The following is an 18,991-nucleotide window of genomic DNA, read 5'->3' as shown; positions in this document are numbered from 1 at the left end:
GGGGTCAGTAGTGCTGAGGAAGCAGAGAGGCTGAAGAAGGACATTAGGAGAATGTACAAAGAAATGGCAGACGGAATACGGTGTCAGAAAGTGTATGGTCATGCACTTGGTAGAAGAAATAAAAGTGTAGACCAAATTTAAAAAGATGAGGTGCAAAGAGACTTGGAAGACCTCATGCAGGATTCCCTGGAGGTTAATTTGCAGATAGAATTGGAGGTGAGGAAGACAAATGCAATGTTAGCATTCATTCCGGGAGGACTAGAATATAAAAAGAAGGATGTAATGTTAAGACTTTATAAAACACTGTTGAGGTCTCACTTGGAGTACTAAAAGCATTTTTAGGCCCCTTATCTAAGAAAGGATGTGCTGACATTGGAAAGGTTCAAAGGAGGCTCACGAAAATGATTCTGGCTTATCATATGAGGACTGTTTGATGCCTCTGGGCCTGTACTCACTAGAATTCAGAAGAATGAGGAGAGGGATCTTATTGAAACCTATCAAATGCTGAAAGGCCTCGATAGAGTGAATTTGCTGTGGTAGGGTAGTCTAGAACCAGAGCACACAGCCTCAGACTAGAGGGATGTCTATGCAGAATGAAGATGAGGAAGAATTTCTTTAGCCAGTGAGTCATTAATCTGTGGAATTCCTTGCCACAGGCAACTGGAGAGGCCAAATCACTGGATGCATTTAAGACAAGGGTTGATAGAGTCTTGATTACTCAGGGCATGAAGAGATGCAGGGATAAGGCAGGGGACAGGGGCTGAGAGAGAAATGGATCAGCCATGATGAATTGACTCGATGGGCCAATGGGCCTAATTCTGTTCCTCTATCTTTTGGTCTTATGGTCTTAGTACCAAAGAACATTGCATTTGTTTTCCTCACCACCAACTCCGCCTGCAAATTAACTTTTAGGAATCCTGCACAAGGACTTCCAAGTCCCTTTGCACCTCAAATATTCATCCTATAGTGCCCTGCTGAGCAGTGTTGCACTTTATCTACACTTGTGTGAATAAATGACACTTGTCATGTATTTTTCCCCCATTGGAAGCCAGATCAATGGAGGGTTGCTTCAGATTTTTCAATGTGAATAGAGAGACTGCATTTTCAGTTTTATGGCATTTATTACATTTCATTTTTGGAATAAGTTCTCTTTTAATAGATTGTGATGGCGTTTAGACTAGGTTCACTTTAGAAAAAGTCAATTCTTCATGAATAGCATTATAACCTAAAGAGAGCAGCCGATTCTCAGCTTCCAAACATTTCCCATTCTATTTAGTCTTTCAAGCTTTGCCTTTGTGGCTTATTATTAGAATTACATTTTCAAGTTATAACTTAACTGAAACATGTATTTTGAAAGTCACTTTGACTGCGATATTTTTCACTTCTGCCAGTGACAGGAGCAGTCCGATTATAAGAATCTGAAGCTGAAGTTTTGCAGTGCAATACTGCTTTGCTCTAGCTGGTATCACAAATGGGCCACACAACAGCTTATGCTAGATCAGGGGTTCCCAACCCGGGGTCCACAAAAACCCCTTGGTTAATGGTAGGGGTCCATGGCATAAAAAAGTTGGGAACCCTTGGTCTAGATTGTATCAAGTAACAAAAGCATTGTCAGGATTTCAATATTTCAACAATCTTTGTGTTTATGGTTTTTTTTGCAAGTTTGGTTTTGTTCTATTGAAAGACTACTGAAGCCAGACTGAAATTTGAGTTCCCTACTTCTCTTAACAAGTTGCATCTGCACAAATGCTGAACTTTTTAAGTCTCATACACAAATACTTCTCAAACTGGATTTTCCAAAAGGTTCATAACCAGTTCATTAACAAACTTTGCTCTCCCCCAACTTGAATATGCTGAAGTTATACTTGATTCAGAATCAGCTTTATTGTCACTGACGTATGTAGTAAAATTCATTGTCTTGTGGCAGTGATAGAATGCAATACATCTAAAATATTACAATAAGTTACATAAGAAATATAAAACTATAAATAAATAAATGCAAAAGCAAGAAAATAACGAGGTAGTGTTCAAAGTTCAAAAGTTCATATTTTATTACCTTAGCATATATATGTCACCTTTTATATTTTCCTGTGGGCATACTCAACAAATCTATAGAATAGTAACAGTAACAGGATCAAAAAGAGATCGATTAGAGTGCAGAAGACAACAAATGGTGCAAATGCAAATATTAATAAATAGTAATAAATAATGAGAACATGAAATAACAAGATAAGGAGACCCTAAAGTGAAATCATTGGTTGTGGGAACATATCAAAGGAGGGGCAAGTGAGTGTAGTTATCCTCTTTCGTTCAAGAACCAGATGGTTGAGAAGTAATAACTGTTCTTGAACCTGGTGGAGGGGTCCTGAGGCATTTGTATCTTCTACCCGATGGCAGCTGTGAGAAAAGAGCATGATCTGTGTGGTAGGGATCACTGATGATGGATGCCGCTTTTGTACGACAAGATTTCATGTCAATGTGCTCAATGGTTGGGAGGGTTTTTCCCATGATACCCTGGGCTGAGTCCACCATCTTTTGCAGGATTTTCCATTCAAAGGGATTGGTGTTTCCATACCAAGCCATAATGCAGCCAGTCAATACGTTCTCCACTACACATCTATAGAAGTCTGTCAAAGATTTAGATGTCAAGCTGAACCTCTGCAGACTCCTAAGGAAGTAGAGGCGCTGCAGTGCTTTCTTTGCAATCGCACTTTCTGTATGTGATGGGTCCAGAATAGATCCCTTGAAATAAAAACACCCAGGAACTTAAACTTACTGACCATCTCACTTCTGATCCTCTGATGATCATGGACTTTTGCTTTCCCTCTCCTGAAGTCTTCCACCATCTCCTTGGTCTTGCTGGCATTGAGAGGTTGTTGTTACGACACCGCTCTGCCAAATGTTCAATCTGTTTCAGTATACTGATTCATCACCCCCCTCTGATACAGTCCACAGCAGTGCTGTCATCAGCAAACGTGAATATAGTATGGTTTGTGGACAATTCACCAATCTGATGATGTTGAGGCTCCTCCCTTATGGTAATACTGAGAAGAGGGCATGTCCTGGATGGTAAGTGCCCCTTAATGATGGATGCCGCACTCTTGAGGTACCGCCTATTGAAGATGTCCTTGATGGTGGGGCAGCTAGTGCTGATGATGGAGCTGGCTGAGTTCACAAACCTCAGCAGCTTTTACCGATCCTGTGCATTGGCCCTCCGCACCAAGCAAGACCCTCCACTCCACCCTCAGAGGGCAGTGGAGGCCAATTCTCTGGATGCTTTCAAGAAAGAGTTAGGTAGAGCTCTTAAAGATAGCGGAGTCAAGGGATATGGGGAGAAGACAGGAACGGGGTTCTGATTGGGGATGATCAGCCATGATCACAGTGAATGGCGGTGCTGGCTCAAAGGGCCGAATGGCCCACTCCTGCACCTATTGTCTATTGTCTACTTCCCGGGAATTAACCTCGTGAACCTACGCTGCACCACCATTCACTGTGATCTTGGCTGATAATCCACAATCAGCACCCTGTTCCTGCCTTCTCCCCATAATCCCTTGACTCTGCTATCTTTAAGAGCTCTATCTAACTCTTTCTTGAAAGCATCCAGAGAATCAGCCTCCACTGCCTTCTGAGGCAGAGCATTCCACAGATCCACAACTCTCTGGGTGAAAAAGTTTTTCATCAACTCCGTTCTAAATGGCCTACCCCTAATTCTCAAACTGTGGCCTCTGGTTCTGGACTCCCCAACATCGGGAACATGTTTCCTGCCTCCAGTGTGTCCAATCACTTAATAATCTTATATGTTTCAATCAGATCCCCTCTCATCCTTCTAAATTCCAGTGTATACAACCCCAGTCACTCCAATCTTTCAACATATGACAGTCCCGCCATCCCGGGAATTAATCTCGTGAACCTACGTTGCACTCCCTAAATAGCAAGAATGTCCTTCCTCAAATTTGGAGGAAATCTGGATGTCCTGAAGAAGGATCTTGGCTCAAGACATTGACTGTTTATTCATTTCCATAGATGCTGCCTGACTTGCCAAGTTCCTCCAGTATTTTGTTTGTGTTGCTCTGGATGTAGGGCTCTGGCCTACATCTGAGGAAGACCGAGGACAGAAAATGTTAGAATTGTTATACTTGCAGTCAGTGCTCATTTTCTTTTGTAAATTAATTTTCACTGAAATTGAAACACTTTTCAAGCAGAACTCTGCCTTCCAATTTGTAAGCAGATGCCACTTTAACACTACCACATTTCACTGCAACAGTACAAGTCCAGAAATCACATCAGACAATTTTCTTTCCATTAAATTATCCATTTTGTTGAGATATAAATCACTGGTTTATATTTATTTCATATCAGCAATCCATTTTGTGCAGCTCTGTTGTTATGAAACCAAAACCTCATATTGAAAATACTGACAGCTGGATGATTGACATGAAGCCTATACTCAAAGAGCATAATGGATAAATATTGAACTTGGTCCAATGAAGGAAAATTTAACTGCTTGCTATTGAAACTAAAAATTGCTCTTTGTTTTGATATATAATGATAATGAGGCCTTTGTTGGTCCGGGTCCACCATGGAAAAGTGAATAAGAATAAGGAACCTTGCTTCTCAAGGGATATTGGAACTCTGATAAAGAAGAAGAGAGAGATGTGTGACATGTATAGGAAACAGGGAGCAAATAAGGTGCTTGAGGATTATCAAAAGTGCAAAAAAATACTTAAGAAAGAAATCAGGAGGGCTAAAAGAAGACATGAGGTTGCTTTGACAGTCAAGGTGAAGAATAATCCAAAGAGCTTCTACAGGTATATTAAGAGCAAAAGGATAGTAAGGGATAAAATTGGTCCTCTTGTAGATCAGAGTAGTCGGCTATGTATGGAACCAAAAGAAATGGGGGGGATCTTAAATGGTTTTTTTGCATCTGTATTTACTAAAGCAAACTGGCATAGAGTCAATGGAAATAAGGCAAACAAGTAGTGAGGTCATGGAACCTATACAGATTGAGGAGGAGGAGGTGCTTGCTATCTTGAGGCAAATCAGAGTAGATAAATCCCCAGGACCTGACAGGGTATTCCCTCCGACCTTGAAGGAGACTAGCGTTGAAATTGCAGGGTCCCTGGCAGACATACATAAAATGTTGGTATCTACGAGTGAGGTGCCGGAGGATTGGAGGATAGCTCATGTTGTTCGATTATTTAAAAAAGGCTCCAAAAGTAATCAGGGAAATTATAGGCTGGTAAATTTGATGTCGGTAGTAGGTAAATTATTGGAAGGAGAACTAAGAGGTAGGATCTACAAGGGACTTATTAGGGAGAGTCAAAATGGCTTTGTGCGTGGTAGGTCATGTTTAACCAATCTATTAGAGTTTTTCGATGAGTTTACCAGGAAAGTGGCTGAAGGGAAGGCAGTGGATGTTGTCTACATGGACTTCAGTAAGGCCTTTGACAAGGTCCCACATGGGAGGTTAGTTAGAAAGATTCAGTGGCTAGGTATACATGTAGAGGTAGTAAATTGGATTAGACATTGGCTGAATAGAAGTTTTATATCATCAGTTTATTTTCTTCTCATTTTTGTCTTCATTTCTCTTGGCCTCTAACCTTCTCTCACCTACTGGAGCACTGTTGGTCTGCATTTGCAGCAGAGGTTTATATTTATTTTTATTGAGAGATACAGTACGATAATAGACCCAAATGGCCCGGTGTGCCCGTAATTTAGTTACTGTACACTCATGTGACCAGATAGCTTACTATCCTGTGCAGATTTTTGGAATGAGAGAGGAAACCAGAGCGCCTGGAGGAAACCCACGCAGTCACAGAGAAAGCATACAAACTCCTTACAGACAGTGGTGGGAATTGAACCTTGGCCGTGTTATTCAGAATCAGAATCATGTTGTGAAATCTGTTGTCTTTGCAGCAGCAGTACAATGCAATACATAACAATAGGAAAAAATTGTGAATTACAGTAAATATATACCTGTTAAATAGTTAAATTAACTAAGTAGTGCAAAGATAGAAATTAAAAAGTAGTGAGGTAGTGTTCATGGGTTCAGACATCTGATGACAGAGGAGAAGAAGCTGTTCCCGAATTGTTGATTGTGTGTCTTCAAGCTTCCGTCTCTCCTCCCTGATGGTAGCAATGAGAGCAGGGAATTACCTGGGTGATGGGATCCTTAATGAAGAATGCCACTTGTTTTTTGAGGTGTCACTCCTTGAAGATGTCCTGGATACTACGGAGGCGAGTGCCCATGATGGAGCCGACTAATTTTACAACTCTCTGCAGTCTATTTTCATCCTGTGCAGTACTCCCTCCTCCCAATACCAGACAGTGATGCAGCCAATTAGTCATAGTCATAGTCATACTTTATTGATCCCGGGGGAAATTGGTTTTCGTTACATTTGCACCATAAATAATAAATAGTAATAGAACCATAATAGTTAAATAGTAATATGTAAATTATACCAGTAAATTATGAAATAAGTCCGGGACCAGCCTATTGGCTCAGGGTGTCTGACCCTCCAAGGGAGGAGTTGTAAAGTTTAATGGTCACAGACAGGAATGACTTCCTATGACGCTCTGTGTTGCATCTCGGTGGAATGAGTCTCTGGCTGAATGTACTCCTGTGCCCAACCAGTACATTATGTAGTGGATGGGAGACATTGTCCAAGATGACATGCAACTTGGACAGCATCCTGTTTTCAGACACTACCGAGAGAGAGTCCAGTTCCATCCCCACAACATCACTGGCCTTACGAATAAGTTTGTTGATTCTGTTGGTATCTGTTACCCTCAGCCTGCTGCCCCAGCATACAACAGCAAACATGATAGCACTGGCCGCCACAGACTCGTAGAACATCCTCAACATCGTCTGGCAGATGTTAAAGGACCTCAATCTCCTCAGGAAATAGAGACGGCTCTGACCCTTCTTGTAGACAGCCTCAGCGTCTTTGACCAGTAGAGCTTATTGTCAATTCGTATCCCCAGGTATTTGTAATCTTCCACCATGTCCACACTGACCCCCTGGATGGAAACAGGGGTCACCGGTACCTTAGCTCTCCTCAGGTCTACCACCAGCTCCTTAGCCTTTTTCACATTAAGCTGCAGATAATACTGCTCAGAACGCTCTCCATGTTACATCTGTAGAAATTGGTGGTTTTTAACCATTACATGATAGTGCCAACCCAGATTGTTAATGATAGACTAAGCTTTCTCAGTATTTAACTGAACGGAAATGGCAGCTAAGATTTGACTGATAATCCAGAGTAAGTAAAAGACTTAATATCATTGTTGGTGAGGTAAAATTTCCTATTGTACAGCTAGAACTGTAAAAAATCCTTTCTGGCTAATTGATATTGACATAACTTCTACAATATATCGAATTATCAGCCCTCTTTTCCTTCAAAGGGCTGGTAGTTTTTGACACATAATTACTCATGAACAGCATGGTTATTATATTATCTATGACTATCTGGCTGGCTTCTGAAAATCATATTTGACTTTTCTGGATAATTAATATATATTAGAGCATTTGTAAGGATATGGAGCTCAGATCCTCAACAAATAACAAACAACCGAAGTGACTGTGTCTTCTAGTATAGAGGATCTTATCTTGTATCTTACCTTGGGGCCACAGATTAGCATAGTGGTTAGTATAACACTTTACATACCAGTGATCACCGTCTGTAAGGAGTTTGGACATTCTCCCCGTGACTGTGTGGGTTTCCTCTGGGTGCTCCGATTTCCTTCCATCACTCTACCTGTTGGTAGAGTAATTAGTCATTGTAAATTGTCCCATGGTTAGGCTAGTGTTAAATTGGGGATTGTTGGGCAGCACAACTCAGATGGCAAGAAGGGCCTATTCCGCACTGTATCTCAATAAATAAATAAATTGTATTTGAACTGCATCAACTTTAGTCTGAAGAAATTAAATTCGTGTTGAGCACTAACTTTTCCAATCCGTTGAAGTGCTGGAGCAACAAATATAATTATTTTGTCACAACTTAAGTGACGGTTATTCAAAATAGTAGAAGAAAATTCTCTCAGCAGAGTCCAATGAACTAATCCATAAAGTTAACCAAGTCTATGTAATGGCTTTGCCTACTACAGTGATTGTGATGTCATACTGGATCTCTAATCTATCAATCATTGACTACTAAATAAAAAAAATGACACTATTGATGTTTCAAAGTAAACCTCGACAAGAAGTGGTAGATGTTTTATGGAAAACCTTGAAGTTTTGCTTCAGGATCAGAATCAGATTTAATATCACTGGCATACCTCATGAAATTTGTTGTCATGCGGCAGCAGTACACTGCACGGATAATAAAGGCTGTAAATTACAGTAAATAAATAAATAAATATATATATATATTTAAAAAGTTAACTTAAATAAGTTGTGCAAAAATAGAAAAAAAGTAGTGAGGTATTGTTCATGAGTTCATTCAGAAATCTGATGGCAGAGGAGAAGAACTCCTGAAACATTGAGTGTGTGCCATCAGGCTCTTGTACCTCCTCCTTGATGGTAGCAATGAGAAGAGGGCATGACCTGGGCGATGGGGTCCTTAATGATGGACGCCGCCAATTTGAGGCATCGCTCCTTGAAGATGTCTTGGATGTTAGTGGCCACGATGGAGCTGACTGAGTTAACAACTTCTGCAGCTTATTTCAATCCTGTGCAGAGGTGCCACCCCCTCCCCATACCGGACAGTGACACGTCCTGTCGAGTGCTCGCCATGGAGCATCTGTAGAAATTTGCAAATGTCTTTGGTGACACATCAAATCTCCTCAAACTCCCAATGAAGTATAGCCCCCGTCGTGCCTCCTTTGTGACTGCGTCAATATGTTGTTTGAAAATAATGGCATTTCTAGATATGGTTGGTGACATATCAACCTGGTATTTGGGTTACTTGGGCAAACCTTTATTTTACCAGATATTGTGGAGGCAGCTATTTAAGTTAAATGTGTAACCGGTTACATAAAACATTTGAACCATTTATTATGGGATAAGTAAGTATGTTATAGCAGCTTTGAAGAGTCAAAGTTGAGCTTATTGTCATATGAACAAGATATTGGTGAGGCTACATGAGTATAGTGTGCTGCTCTGGTCAGCTTCTTACAGTAAGTAGATGAATAAGCCTGAACATATGCAAAAGAAATTTACATAGATGTTTCTGGGATTTGAGGACCTGAGCTTTGAGGAAAGGTTGAAAAAGTTAGGACTTTATTCTCTGGAGCACCAGAGAATAAAGGGATATCTTAAATAATAAGGGATATAGAAAGGATAAATGCATATGCAGGCCTTTTCTGCTCAGTCTGGGTGAGAATAGGACAAGGGATCATAGGTTTAGGGTGAAATATGAAATATTGAAAGGGAATCTGAGGGGGGAGTTTCTTCCCTCAGAGAGTGGTGCAAGTGTGGAATAAGCTGCTGTGGAAGTGGTGGGTCATAAGACCATAAGATATGGGAGCAGAGTCAGGCCATTTGGCCCATTGAGTCTGCTCTGCCATTTCATCATGGCTGATCCATTTCCCTCTCAGCCTCAAACTCGTGCCTTCTCCCTGTATTCCCTCATGCCCTGACTAATCAACGATCTATCTTCCTCTGCCTTAAATATACTTGGCCTTGTTGCCTGTAACAATGAATTCCACAGATTCACCACTCCCTGGCTAAAGAAATTCCTCCTCATCTCCGTTCTAAATGGATATCCCTCTATTCTGAGGTCCTCTGGTTCTAGGCTCCCCTACCATAGGAAACACTATCTTCACGCCTACTCCATTGAGGCCTTTCAACATTCAATAGGTTTCAATGAGGTCCCCCCCTTCATTCTTCTGAATTTCAGTGAGTACAGGGCCATCAAAAGCTCCTCGTATGATAAGCCTTTCAATCTTAGTATAATTTTCATGAACCTCCTCTGAACCCTCTCCAATCTCAGCACATTCTTTCTTAGATAAGGGGCCCAAGACTGCTTACAGTACTCCACATGAGGCCTCTCCAGTGCCTTATAAAACCTCAACACTACATCCTTGCTTTTATATTCTAATCCTCTTGAAGTGAATGCTAACATCGCACTTGTCTTCCTCACTTTCCAGGGTGCAGGTCTGGGCAAGGTTGTATGGAAGACCGGCAGTTGCCCATGCTGCAAGTCTCCCCTCTCCACGACACCAATGTTGTCCAAGGGAAGGGCATTAGGACCCATACAGCTTGGCACTGGTGTCGTCGCAGAGCAATGTGTGGTTAAGTGCCTTGCTCAAGGACACAACACGCTGCCTTGGCTGGGGCTCGAACTCACGACCTTTAGGTCGCTAGTCGAATGCCTTAACCACTTGGCCACGTGCCCACACTTATTTAATATTACCAAGATCTAAATTGCATTTTAGATAATTTTTTGGGGACAGAATGTTATATTAAAGAGGCTGGTATTGAGTGCCACCAAATCATCGCCAAGTCATAGCAACCCAATGGATGGTGAAGTGGGCCATAGGGGTTCTGTGGCAAGATACGAAAGTAGGTACTGCCCATGTTGGGACTCGGTCAGATTCAAACTCGGGACTATCTGCGTCAAAGTCCAATCCAATGCCAGTACACTACTGGCTGACGGTAGAGCAATGTTTAAATAATTGCAATTTTTTTAAACGCTTGTAACATTCACTTTAGACATTAATTTCATAATTTTATTATGAAAAAGAAGCAATGAAAGATGTGATCTGTTAATATTTCCTCAGTGTTTCCTTTGTTTAGAATTGCTTATTTTGATTTCCACATATTTCATACCGATTTTTATATCCCTGTAAATATTATAGCAATTCTCTGAAAATATGGATATAAGATCCCACTTTTCTTCCTGTAACTCATAACTGTATGACTAGATTCAGCTTTAACTTCACTGCAGTGAGCCGCACTTCAATGAGTTGGAGTACAGGAAGGAGATAGAGTGCTTTGTGACATGGTATCATAGCAACATTTGCCTCAGTCAACAAAACACAAGAGCTGGTTATTGACTTCAGAAAGGTGGGTGGTGCACTCGCTCGTGTCTGACTCCATGGTGTTGAGAGCTTCATGTACTTAGCTATGAACATCACCAAAAGCCTGTTCTGATCCAACGCGGACACGAAAGCTCACCAACACCTCTACTTCCTCAGGAAGCTAAAGAAACTTGGCATGTCCCTGTTGATCCTTACCAATTCCTATTGATGTGCCATGGAAACACATCTGTCTGGATGCATATTGGCTTGGTATGGCAACTGATCTTCCTGTGATCACAAGAAACTGCAGAGAGTTGTGGACACAGTTCTATACATCACAGGAACCAGCTTTCCCTCTTTGGACTCTGTCTATAATTCTCCCTGCCTCAGTAATGCAGCCAACATAATCAAAGCCCTTGCCCACCCTGGACACCATCTCTTCTTCCCTCTCCCATTGAGCAGAAGATACAAAAGCATGAAAGCGTGTACCGCCAGTCTCAAGTACAACTTCTATCCCACTTATCAGTCAGACTCCTCAATGGACATCTCGTATGATAAGACGGACTCTTGACCTCACAATCTACCTCATAATGATCTAGCGCTCTATTGTTTGCCTACACTGCACTCTTTCAATAGCTTTTACACTTCATTCTGCATTGTTATTGTTTTAACTTGTCTAGTTCAATGCACTGTATATTATTTGATCTGCATAAGCAGTATGCAAGACAAGTTTTTTGGGAATCTGCAGGCCAGTATACATCAAGTCAAGTCAAGTCACTTTTTATTGTCATTTTGACCATAACTGCTGGTGCAGTACACAGTAAAAACGAGATAACGTTTTTCAGGACCATGGTGCTACATGAAACAATACAAAAACTACACTGAACTACGTAAAACAACACAAAAACTACACTAGACTACAGACCTACCCAGGACTGCATAAAGTGCACAAAACAGTGCAGGCATTACAATAAATAATAAACAAGACAGTAGGGACAGTAGAGGGCAGTAGATTGGTGTCAGTCCAGGCTCTGGGTATTGAGGAGTCTGATGGCTTGGGGGAAGAAACTGTTACATAGGCTGGTCGTGAGAGCCCGAATGCTTCAGTGTCTTTTGCAAGATGGCAGGAGGGAGAACAGTTTGTATGAGGAGTGCATGGGATCCTTCATAATGCTGTTTGCTTTACGACTGCAGCGTGTGGTGTAAATGTCTGTGATGGCGGGAAGAGAGACCCCGATGATCTTCTCAGCTGACCTCACTATCCGCTGCAGGGTCTTGCGATCTGAGATGGTGCAATTTCCGAACCAGGCAGTGATGCAGCTGCTCAGGATGCTCTCAATACAACCTCTGTAGAACGTGGTGAGGATAGGGGGGTGGGACATAGTTTTAGATTAAGTTTTGTTTTATTATTATCTAAGTATTACTTGAGCCTATCTCAAATTCTTCTGAGGTTTCTGGATTTCTTTTTAATCTTGGCAAGCAAATGCCAGGAGTTGTATTAAAAAAAATAGTTTTGCTTTTTTGCTGTCCTAAAACAGTTCAATTGATCAAACACAAACAACAGGAATTCTGCAGATGCTGGAAATTCAAGCAACACACATCAAAGTTGCTGGTGAACGCAGCAGGCCAAGCAGCATCTATAGGAAGTCTCGGCCTGAAACGTCGACTGCGCCTCTTCCTATAGATGCTGCTTGGCCTGCTGCGTTCACCAGCAACTTTGATGTGTGTCAATTGATCAAACAGTTTATTTTGTCCATCTTTCATCTTTCATCATCTGGACCCAATAATGACCATCTTAGTTAAGCCCAGGAGCAAGCCCACCAGTTGATCCTCCGGACGACGCGCACCCTTCCGTTCTGGGTGCCCATATATCAGAAGAGGCACAGTGCAGTAGCTTTGGATTCTGATAGTTATTTTTTTGCTTTACTTTTGCCTTCATTATAGTTCCAGTAAAAGTACTGGAATTGGTTTTGCCTGTTATTAGAAACTGAGATGACATGGCTAAATGTTATGCTGTTTACATAGGTTGCCTTGCCTATAAATAATCTGGATTTATGAAGCAGCACAGAAGAAGATCCAGAGAAATTTATGTACTTGAGAGAAATAATGACAGAAAAAGACAAATATGGTTTGTTTGGAGGCCCATGAGTAAACTTAATACGAAAAGAAACTGATTGACTCTTTTTATTTTAGCCAGGAGCAGCAAATCTTCCAGCTTCAGCGAAAAATACAAGAAAATGAATTACAAGCACAAAAGGCATTCTTGGAGCATGTCGACCCTGTACTCTTACTGAAAACACAGGTAATTCTGAATACCATGGTGCTGTACAATGTATTGCACAGAATCAATGTATTGCCCTTTATATGCATTTCTACATAACTCTGGGTAGAAGTTGAAGCACGTCCTGTGTGCATGAAGGACACAGAATGGAATTGAATTTGTAGTAGTATATGCTCAATGAACAATTTTTTAATGTACAAAACTACAAAAATTCACAAAATATAAACATCAACTATTTACAAGATTGTGAACAAATTCAAATTAAAATATGATTATTACTGCCTATAAAACAGTTAATACCTGGGGGGGGGGGTGCTCACCATTCCAGGAAATCCCTCACTGTACCCATCGTGACTGATTTCTCCTTCTCCAGGGACGGCTGGGCACGAAAGGTATCCGTGCAAGAGGGGCAGGCAGAGCACTCTGCTGTCCGCTGCCTGGACCTGTCAATGGGCATCTTGGCCAGGCCCAGGAGCACGCCCACCAGCTGGTCCTCTGAGCGACCTGCCCCCTTCTGTTCTGGGTGCCCATGCATCAGGAGCATGGGGCTGAGGTGCACCCAAAACCAGACGAGCAGCCCCTTCAGATATTCAGATAGGGGCTTCAACCTCTTACACTCCACATAAACAAGGTACACGATATACAACACACAATATAGCAGTTCTACAAACACGGAAACATCTGCTGATGGTGGAAATCCAAGGCCACACACACAAAATGCTGGAGGAAATCAGAAGGCCAGGCAGCATCGATGGAAATGAATAAACTGTCAGTGTTTCAGCCTAAAACCCTTCATCAAGACTGGAATAACATAATGGAAGACTGGGTAAGAAGCGGGAGGAGGAGAGGAAGAAGTACAAGGTGGTAGTAGAAACCGGGAAAGGGGCAGGGGGTGAAGTAAGGAGATCAGAACTTGATTGGGAAGAAAGACAAAGGGCTGGAGGAAGGGGAATCTGATCTGAGAGGACAGAAGATCATGGAAGAAAGGAAAGGATGAGGAGCACCTAAGTGGCGGGGGTGGGGGAGGGAGCGGTGATGGACGGGCAAAGTAAAAGGTGAGAGAGGGAAACAGGAATGGGGAATGGTGAAGGTGGGGCGGGGGGGGGATGCAATTACCAGAGTTTGAGAAGTCAATGTTCATGTTATCAGGTTGGAGGCTAGCCAGACGAAATATAAGGTGCAGTTCCTCCAACCTGAGTGTGGCCTCATCGCGGCAGAAGAGGAATGGACTGACATGTTGGAATGGGAATGGGAAGTATAGCAGTTATGTTGTATTTTGATTACAGTCAGAAGAGGATATAAAATCCAACCATTTCTTTTAAGCATATATAGTGCGTATATTCAAAGTGACATTTCTGCTTTGTGATCATACGAGATCATTGGCTTGAAATGTTAATGCTGTTGCTCTCTACACACATATAGGCTGAGCTGAATATTTCTCCACCTGCCCACTCACCTCCTCTCTCACCTCCATTCAGGACCCTAAGCAGTCCTTCCAGATGAGGCAACACTTCACCTGCGAATCTGTTAGGGTCACCTTTCTGGTGCTCCTGATGTAGCTTCCCTCTACATTTCTGAGACCTGATCTATTGTAAATTGGGGGACCACTTTGTCAAGCAACTCTGTCCATCGGCCAGAAGCGGAATTTTCTGGTGGCTAATCATTTTAATATCTTTCCCCATTCCTGCTCCAACATGTCAGTCCATGGCCCCCCTCTCTTGCCACGATGAGTCAAGGTTGGAGGAGCAATACCTCATATTCTGTTTAGATACCCTCCAGCCTGATGGCACGAACATCTATTTTGTCTTCGAGTATTTCTCCCCTCCCCCTTCCCTCTTATTCTATTCCCCACTCTGACCTCCTCTTCTCACCTGCCCATCACCTCCCCCTGGTGCCCCTCCTCCTTCTCTTTCTCCCATGGTCCACTCTCCTCTCCTATCAAATTCCTCCTTCCCCAGCCCTTTACCTTTTCCACCCACCTGGCTCCACCTATCACCTTCCAGCTATCCTCTTTCCCCTCCCCCCACCTTTTTATGCTGGCATCTTCCCCCTTTCTTTCCAGTCCCAAAGAAGGGTCTCAGCATGAAACGTCGACTGTTTATTCATTTCTATAGATGTCGCCTGACCTGCTGAATTCCTCCAGCATTTTGTGCATGTTACAATGGATTTCCAGCTGTTGCAGAATCTCTCATGTTTCTGAGCTGAATATTTCTGTATTTGTTTAACAATATTCTTGAGAGCTATCTTGCCCTTACAAGCCTATTTATAACATGTAAGATAGCCTAGAGGATCCTAGAAACAGGAGTTCCCTTGACCCTGATTCTTTGCCATGCTATTAAAAATAATCTTTGTCAGAGATCTCCAATCAGGCACCTTCTCAAGATACAGCTTGAACCCATGGATGTTACTTGTATAATAACCTATTCGTGATTAATTACACCTTTACTCATTTATCTATCAATCTCATCTATTTTCTATCAGATTGCTTTATTTTCTTGAGGACCAATTCATTTATTATCAGTCATCCAGCTTTTCAGCCTTGCCTGAGCAGTAGCAAACTTTCCTCTCAGAAAGAAGATTGTATGTTCAAACTCCATTACAGAGGCTTGAGTGGTGATCAAGTCAAATCAAGTCGTCAAGTCAAGTTTGTTGTTATTTAACTATATATATGTATACTGTCAAACAAGACCACATTTCTCTGGACGGGGGTGTAAACCACAATAGTACATTTAACACACAGCAACTTAGCTAAGTGAGAATGAAACCTACAGATGAATTCCACATAAATTAACAAAGTGCATAAATTAAAGCAACACACACAAAATGCTGGAGGAACTCAGTGGGCTAGACAGCATATGGAAAAAAGTACAGTTGACGTTTCGGGCCAAAACCCTTCGGCAGGACACAAATTAATTTATATTGTAAGGTACAGAACAGATTAACCCAGGGGCACTTCGAATGTGATGCAGTAGGGAATTCAGAAGTCTAATGGTCTGAGGGAAGAAACTGTTTCTCATAGTCATAATCATACTTTATTGATCCCGGGGGAAATTGGTTTTCGTTACAGTTGCACCATAAATAATAAATAGTAATAAAACCATAAATAGTTAAATAGTAGTATGTAAATTATGCCAGTAAATTATGAACTAAGTCCAGGACCAGCCTATTGGCTCAGGGTGTCTGACCCTCCAAGGGAGGAGTTGTAAAGTTTGATGGCCACAGGCAGGAATGACTTCCTATGACGCTCTGTGTTGCATCTCAGTGGAATGAGTCTCTGGCTGAATGTACTCCTGTGCCCACCCAGTACAATATGTAGTGGTGGGAGACATTGTCCAAGATGGCATGCAACTTGGACAGCATCCTCTTTTCAGACACCACTGTCAGAGAGTCCAGTTCCATCCCCACAACATCACTGGCCTTACGAATGTGTTTGTTGATTTTGTTGGTGTCTGCTACTCTCAGCCTGCTGCCCCAGCACACAACAGCAAACATGATAGCACTGGCCACCACAGACTCGTAGAACAGATTCATCCTGACCGTTCTTGTTCTTATGCATCATAGTCTCCTGTGTGGGCACGTGGCCAAGTGGTTAAGGCATTGGACTAGCGACCTGAAGGTCGTGAGTTTGAGCCCCAGCCGAGGCAACGTGTTGTGTCCTTGAGCAAGGCACTTAATCACACATTGCTCTGCGACGACACTGGTGCCAAGCTGAATGGGTCCTAATGGCCTTCCCTTGGACGACAAGAGTGAAGACTTTCCAGGCGCAGATCCATGGTCTCTCAAGACTAATGGATGCCTTTATTTATTTTAGTCTCCTGCATGATGCTACAAAGTCAAAGAAAATGCTGCATGGATATTAAGGGCCTCACATATGCAGCACTCCTGATAAATGACCTAAATGGATGGTAAGGAGACCCCTCTGACCCCCTCAGCTGTTCTCACAGTCCTTTGTACAGAATTCTGGTCCCATGCTCAGCTACTCCCACGCCAGATGGAGATGCAGCATGAGAGATGGAACTGCGTATAGCAAATGCACGCAGGGGGAGATATCACCTTTTCATGAGAAGTTGCAGAATGCTATGGTTCTGCTTAAAACAAATGATAACAAAAAGAATCACAGCTTTGACTTTCTGAGCACTGATCTTCAGCCACATCCATTAATTATAATTATGGCTGCACTTTAAAAGCACCTCAGCGGCCATGAAGTGGATCCTCTCAGGGCATCAGTGTTATTATGAGAGTAAAAGTTACTTTGACCTTTTCTATAGCCTTCCATGGTGTCAGTTTTTTGCATAGGCCTCTCAATAGAATAGGTTTGAAGAGCAAATCAAGGGAGCATCCAAAAGGTTGACAGCAAAGTTTGGCTACAACGGAACTGTAAGATTGTAAAGATTAGCTTTTTCATCACATGTACATCAAAACATACAGTGACTGTGTTATTTTGCGTTAATGACCAACACAGTCCAGGGATTGTGCTGGGGTGGAATGTAAGTGTCGCTGGGCTTCCGGCACCAAAGTAACATGCCCACAACTCACTAACCTTAATCATACGCCCTTGGCGTATGGGAGGGAACTGAAGCACTTGAAGATAACTATGCGGTCATAGGGAAGTTGTATAAACTCGTTAAAGATGGCGGAAGAAATCAAATCCCGATCGGTAATCACTGGCGTTGTAAAGAGATTGTGCTAACCACTACACTACCGAAAACACGAGGAAATCTGCAGATGCTGGAAATTCAAGCAATACACACAAAATGCTGGTGGAACACAGCAGGTCAGACAGCATCTATAGGAAGAAGTGCAGTCGACGTTTCAGGCCATGACCCTTCGTCAGGACAAGTCCTGACAAAGGGTCTCGGCCCGAAACATCAACTGTACCTCTTCCTATAGATGCTGCCTGACCTGCTGTGTTCCACTACACTACCGAGCCGTCCTGTATGGTGGATGTCTGAACGAATATCTCCAGAGAAATACACACAAGTTAGTCTACGCTAAAATTGTACCCCTTTTTTCCGTTAAAATTAAATGTGTAAGGTGTCGAGACTTGCATCTTCAACGAGATGGTATGTTATGTTCTATGTAATGAAATAATCGATATACCAAAACCTGCATTTCCTATAAACATTGCAATATTTTTCTTTAGCAGCTTCAGTCTCCTTGTGAGAATGTGAGACATTCACAGCTTACGGAAATGCCCAACGTGGTTGACTGTGGAAAAAAGGATTTACAGCAAAGACTGTCGGCAGCTGAACTTGAAATTGTACGTCTCAAAGAAAGTCTCAAGAAAAGTGCACAAAAATACATGGAAGATACAAAGAGAATTGAAGAGAAGGTAAAGAGTCTAACTGATGATTTATAGAACTAATAACAAGAATAGTAGATAGTGCAAATAAGCTTTAATATTCTTCTGAGGTTTTAGTAAATTTAAAACGGGGTGCCAAATATATTCATTTATGATTTCAGGACTTTTTTTCCTTGAAATATAATTATATTCTTAATGATTATTAATAGTAAGGTGTTTTGTGGCTGGATTTCAGAGAGAATCGTTGAAGCTCCATATTGGCAACATTGTAAAATTGTGCATTGGATCAATGTTTTTAAGAGCAGCATTTTCACCCAGAGGGACGCATAGGAATGAGGTGAAGATTGTCATGTGAACTGGAGAAAGATAGAGATAAAGGAGGAAAATTTTCAACTTTTACGGGAGCATAGATTATGGGCTGGCCATGGAGACAGATTACAGCAGGG

General features: G+C 42.0%; 1 protein-coding gene across 4 annotated transcripts in view; it reads left to right on the top strand.

The window, feature by feature from the left end:
* The window catches only part of cep85l (centrosomal protein 85, like), a 348,511-nt gene that overhangs the window by 283,478 nt on the left and 46,042 nt on the right, over positions 1-18,991 (top strand). For 3 of the 4 annotated variants that reach the window (XM_063033776.1, XM_063033783.1, XM_063033758.1), the window contains 2 exons: positions 13,156-13,264; positions 18,387-18,575. In XM_063033776.1, the coding sequence (XP_062889846.1) occupies positions 13,156-13,264; positions 18,387-18,575 (298 nt within the window). The remainder of the gene's footprint in view (positions 1-13,155; positions 13,265-18,386; positions 18,576-18,991) is intronic. The other variant, XM_063033765.1, reaches the window with a different exon arrangement.

This window comes from Mobula hypostoma, chromosome 2, assembly GCF_963921235.1.
Source record: "Mobula hypostoma chromosome 2, sMobHyp1.1, whole genome shotgun sequence".
NCBI classification, from domain to species: domain Eukaryota; kingdom Metazoa; phylum Chordata; class Chondrichthyes; order Myliobatiformes; family Myliobatidae; genus Mobula; species Mobula hypostoma.
The sequence above is the reverse complement of the archived record's forward strand: the minus strand, read 5'-3'. Positions and strand labels throughout refer to the sequence as shown.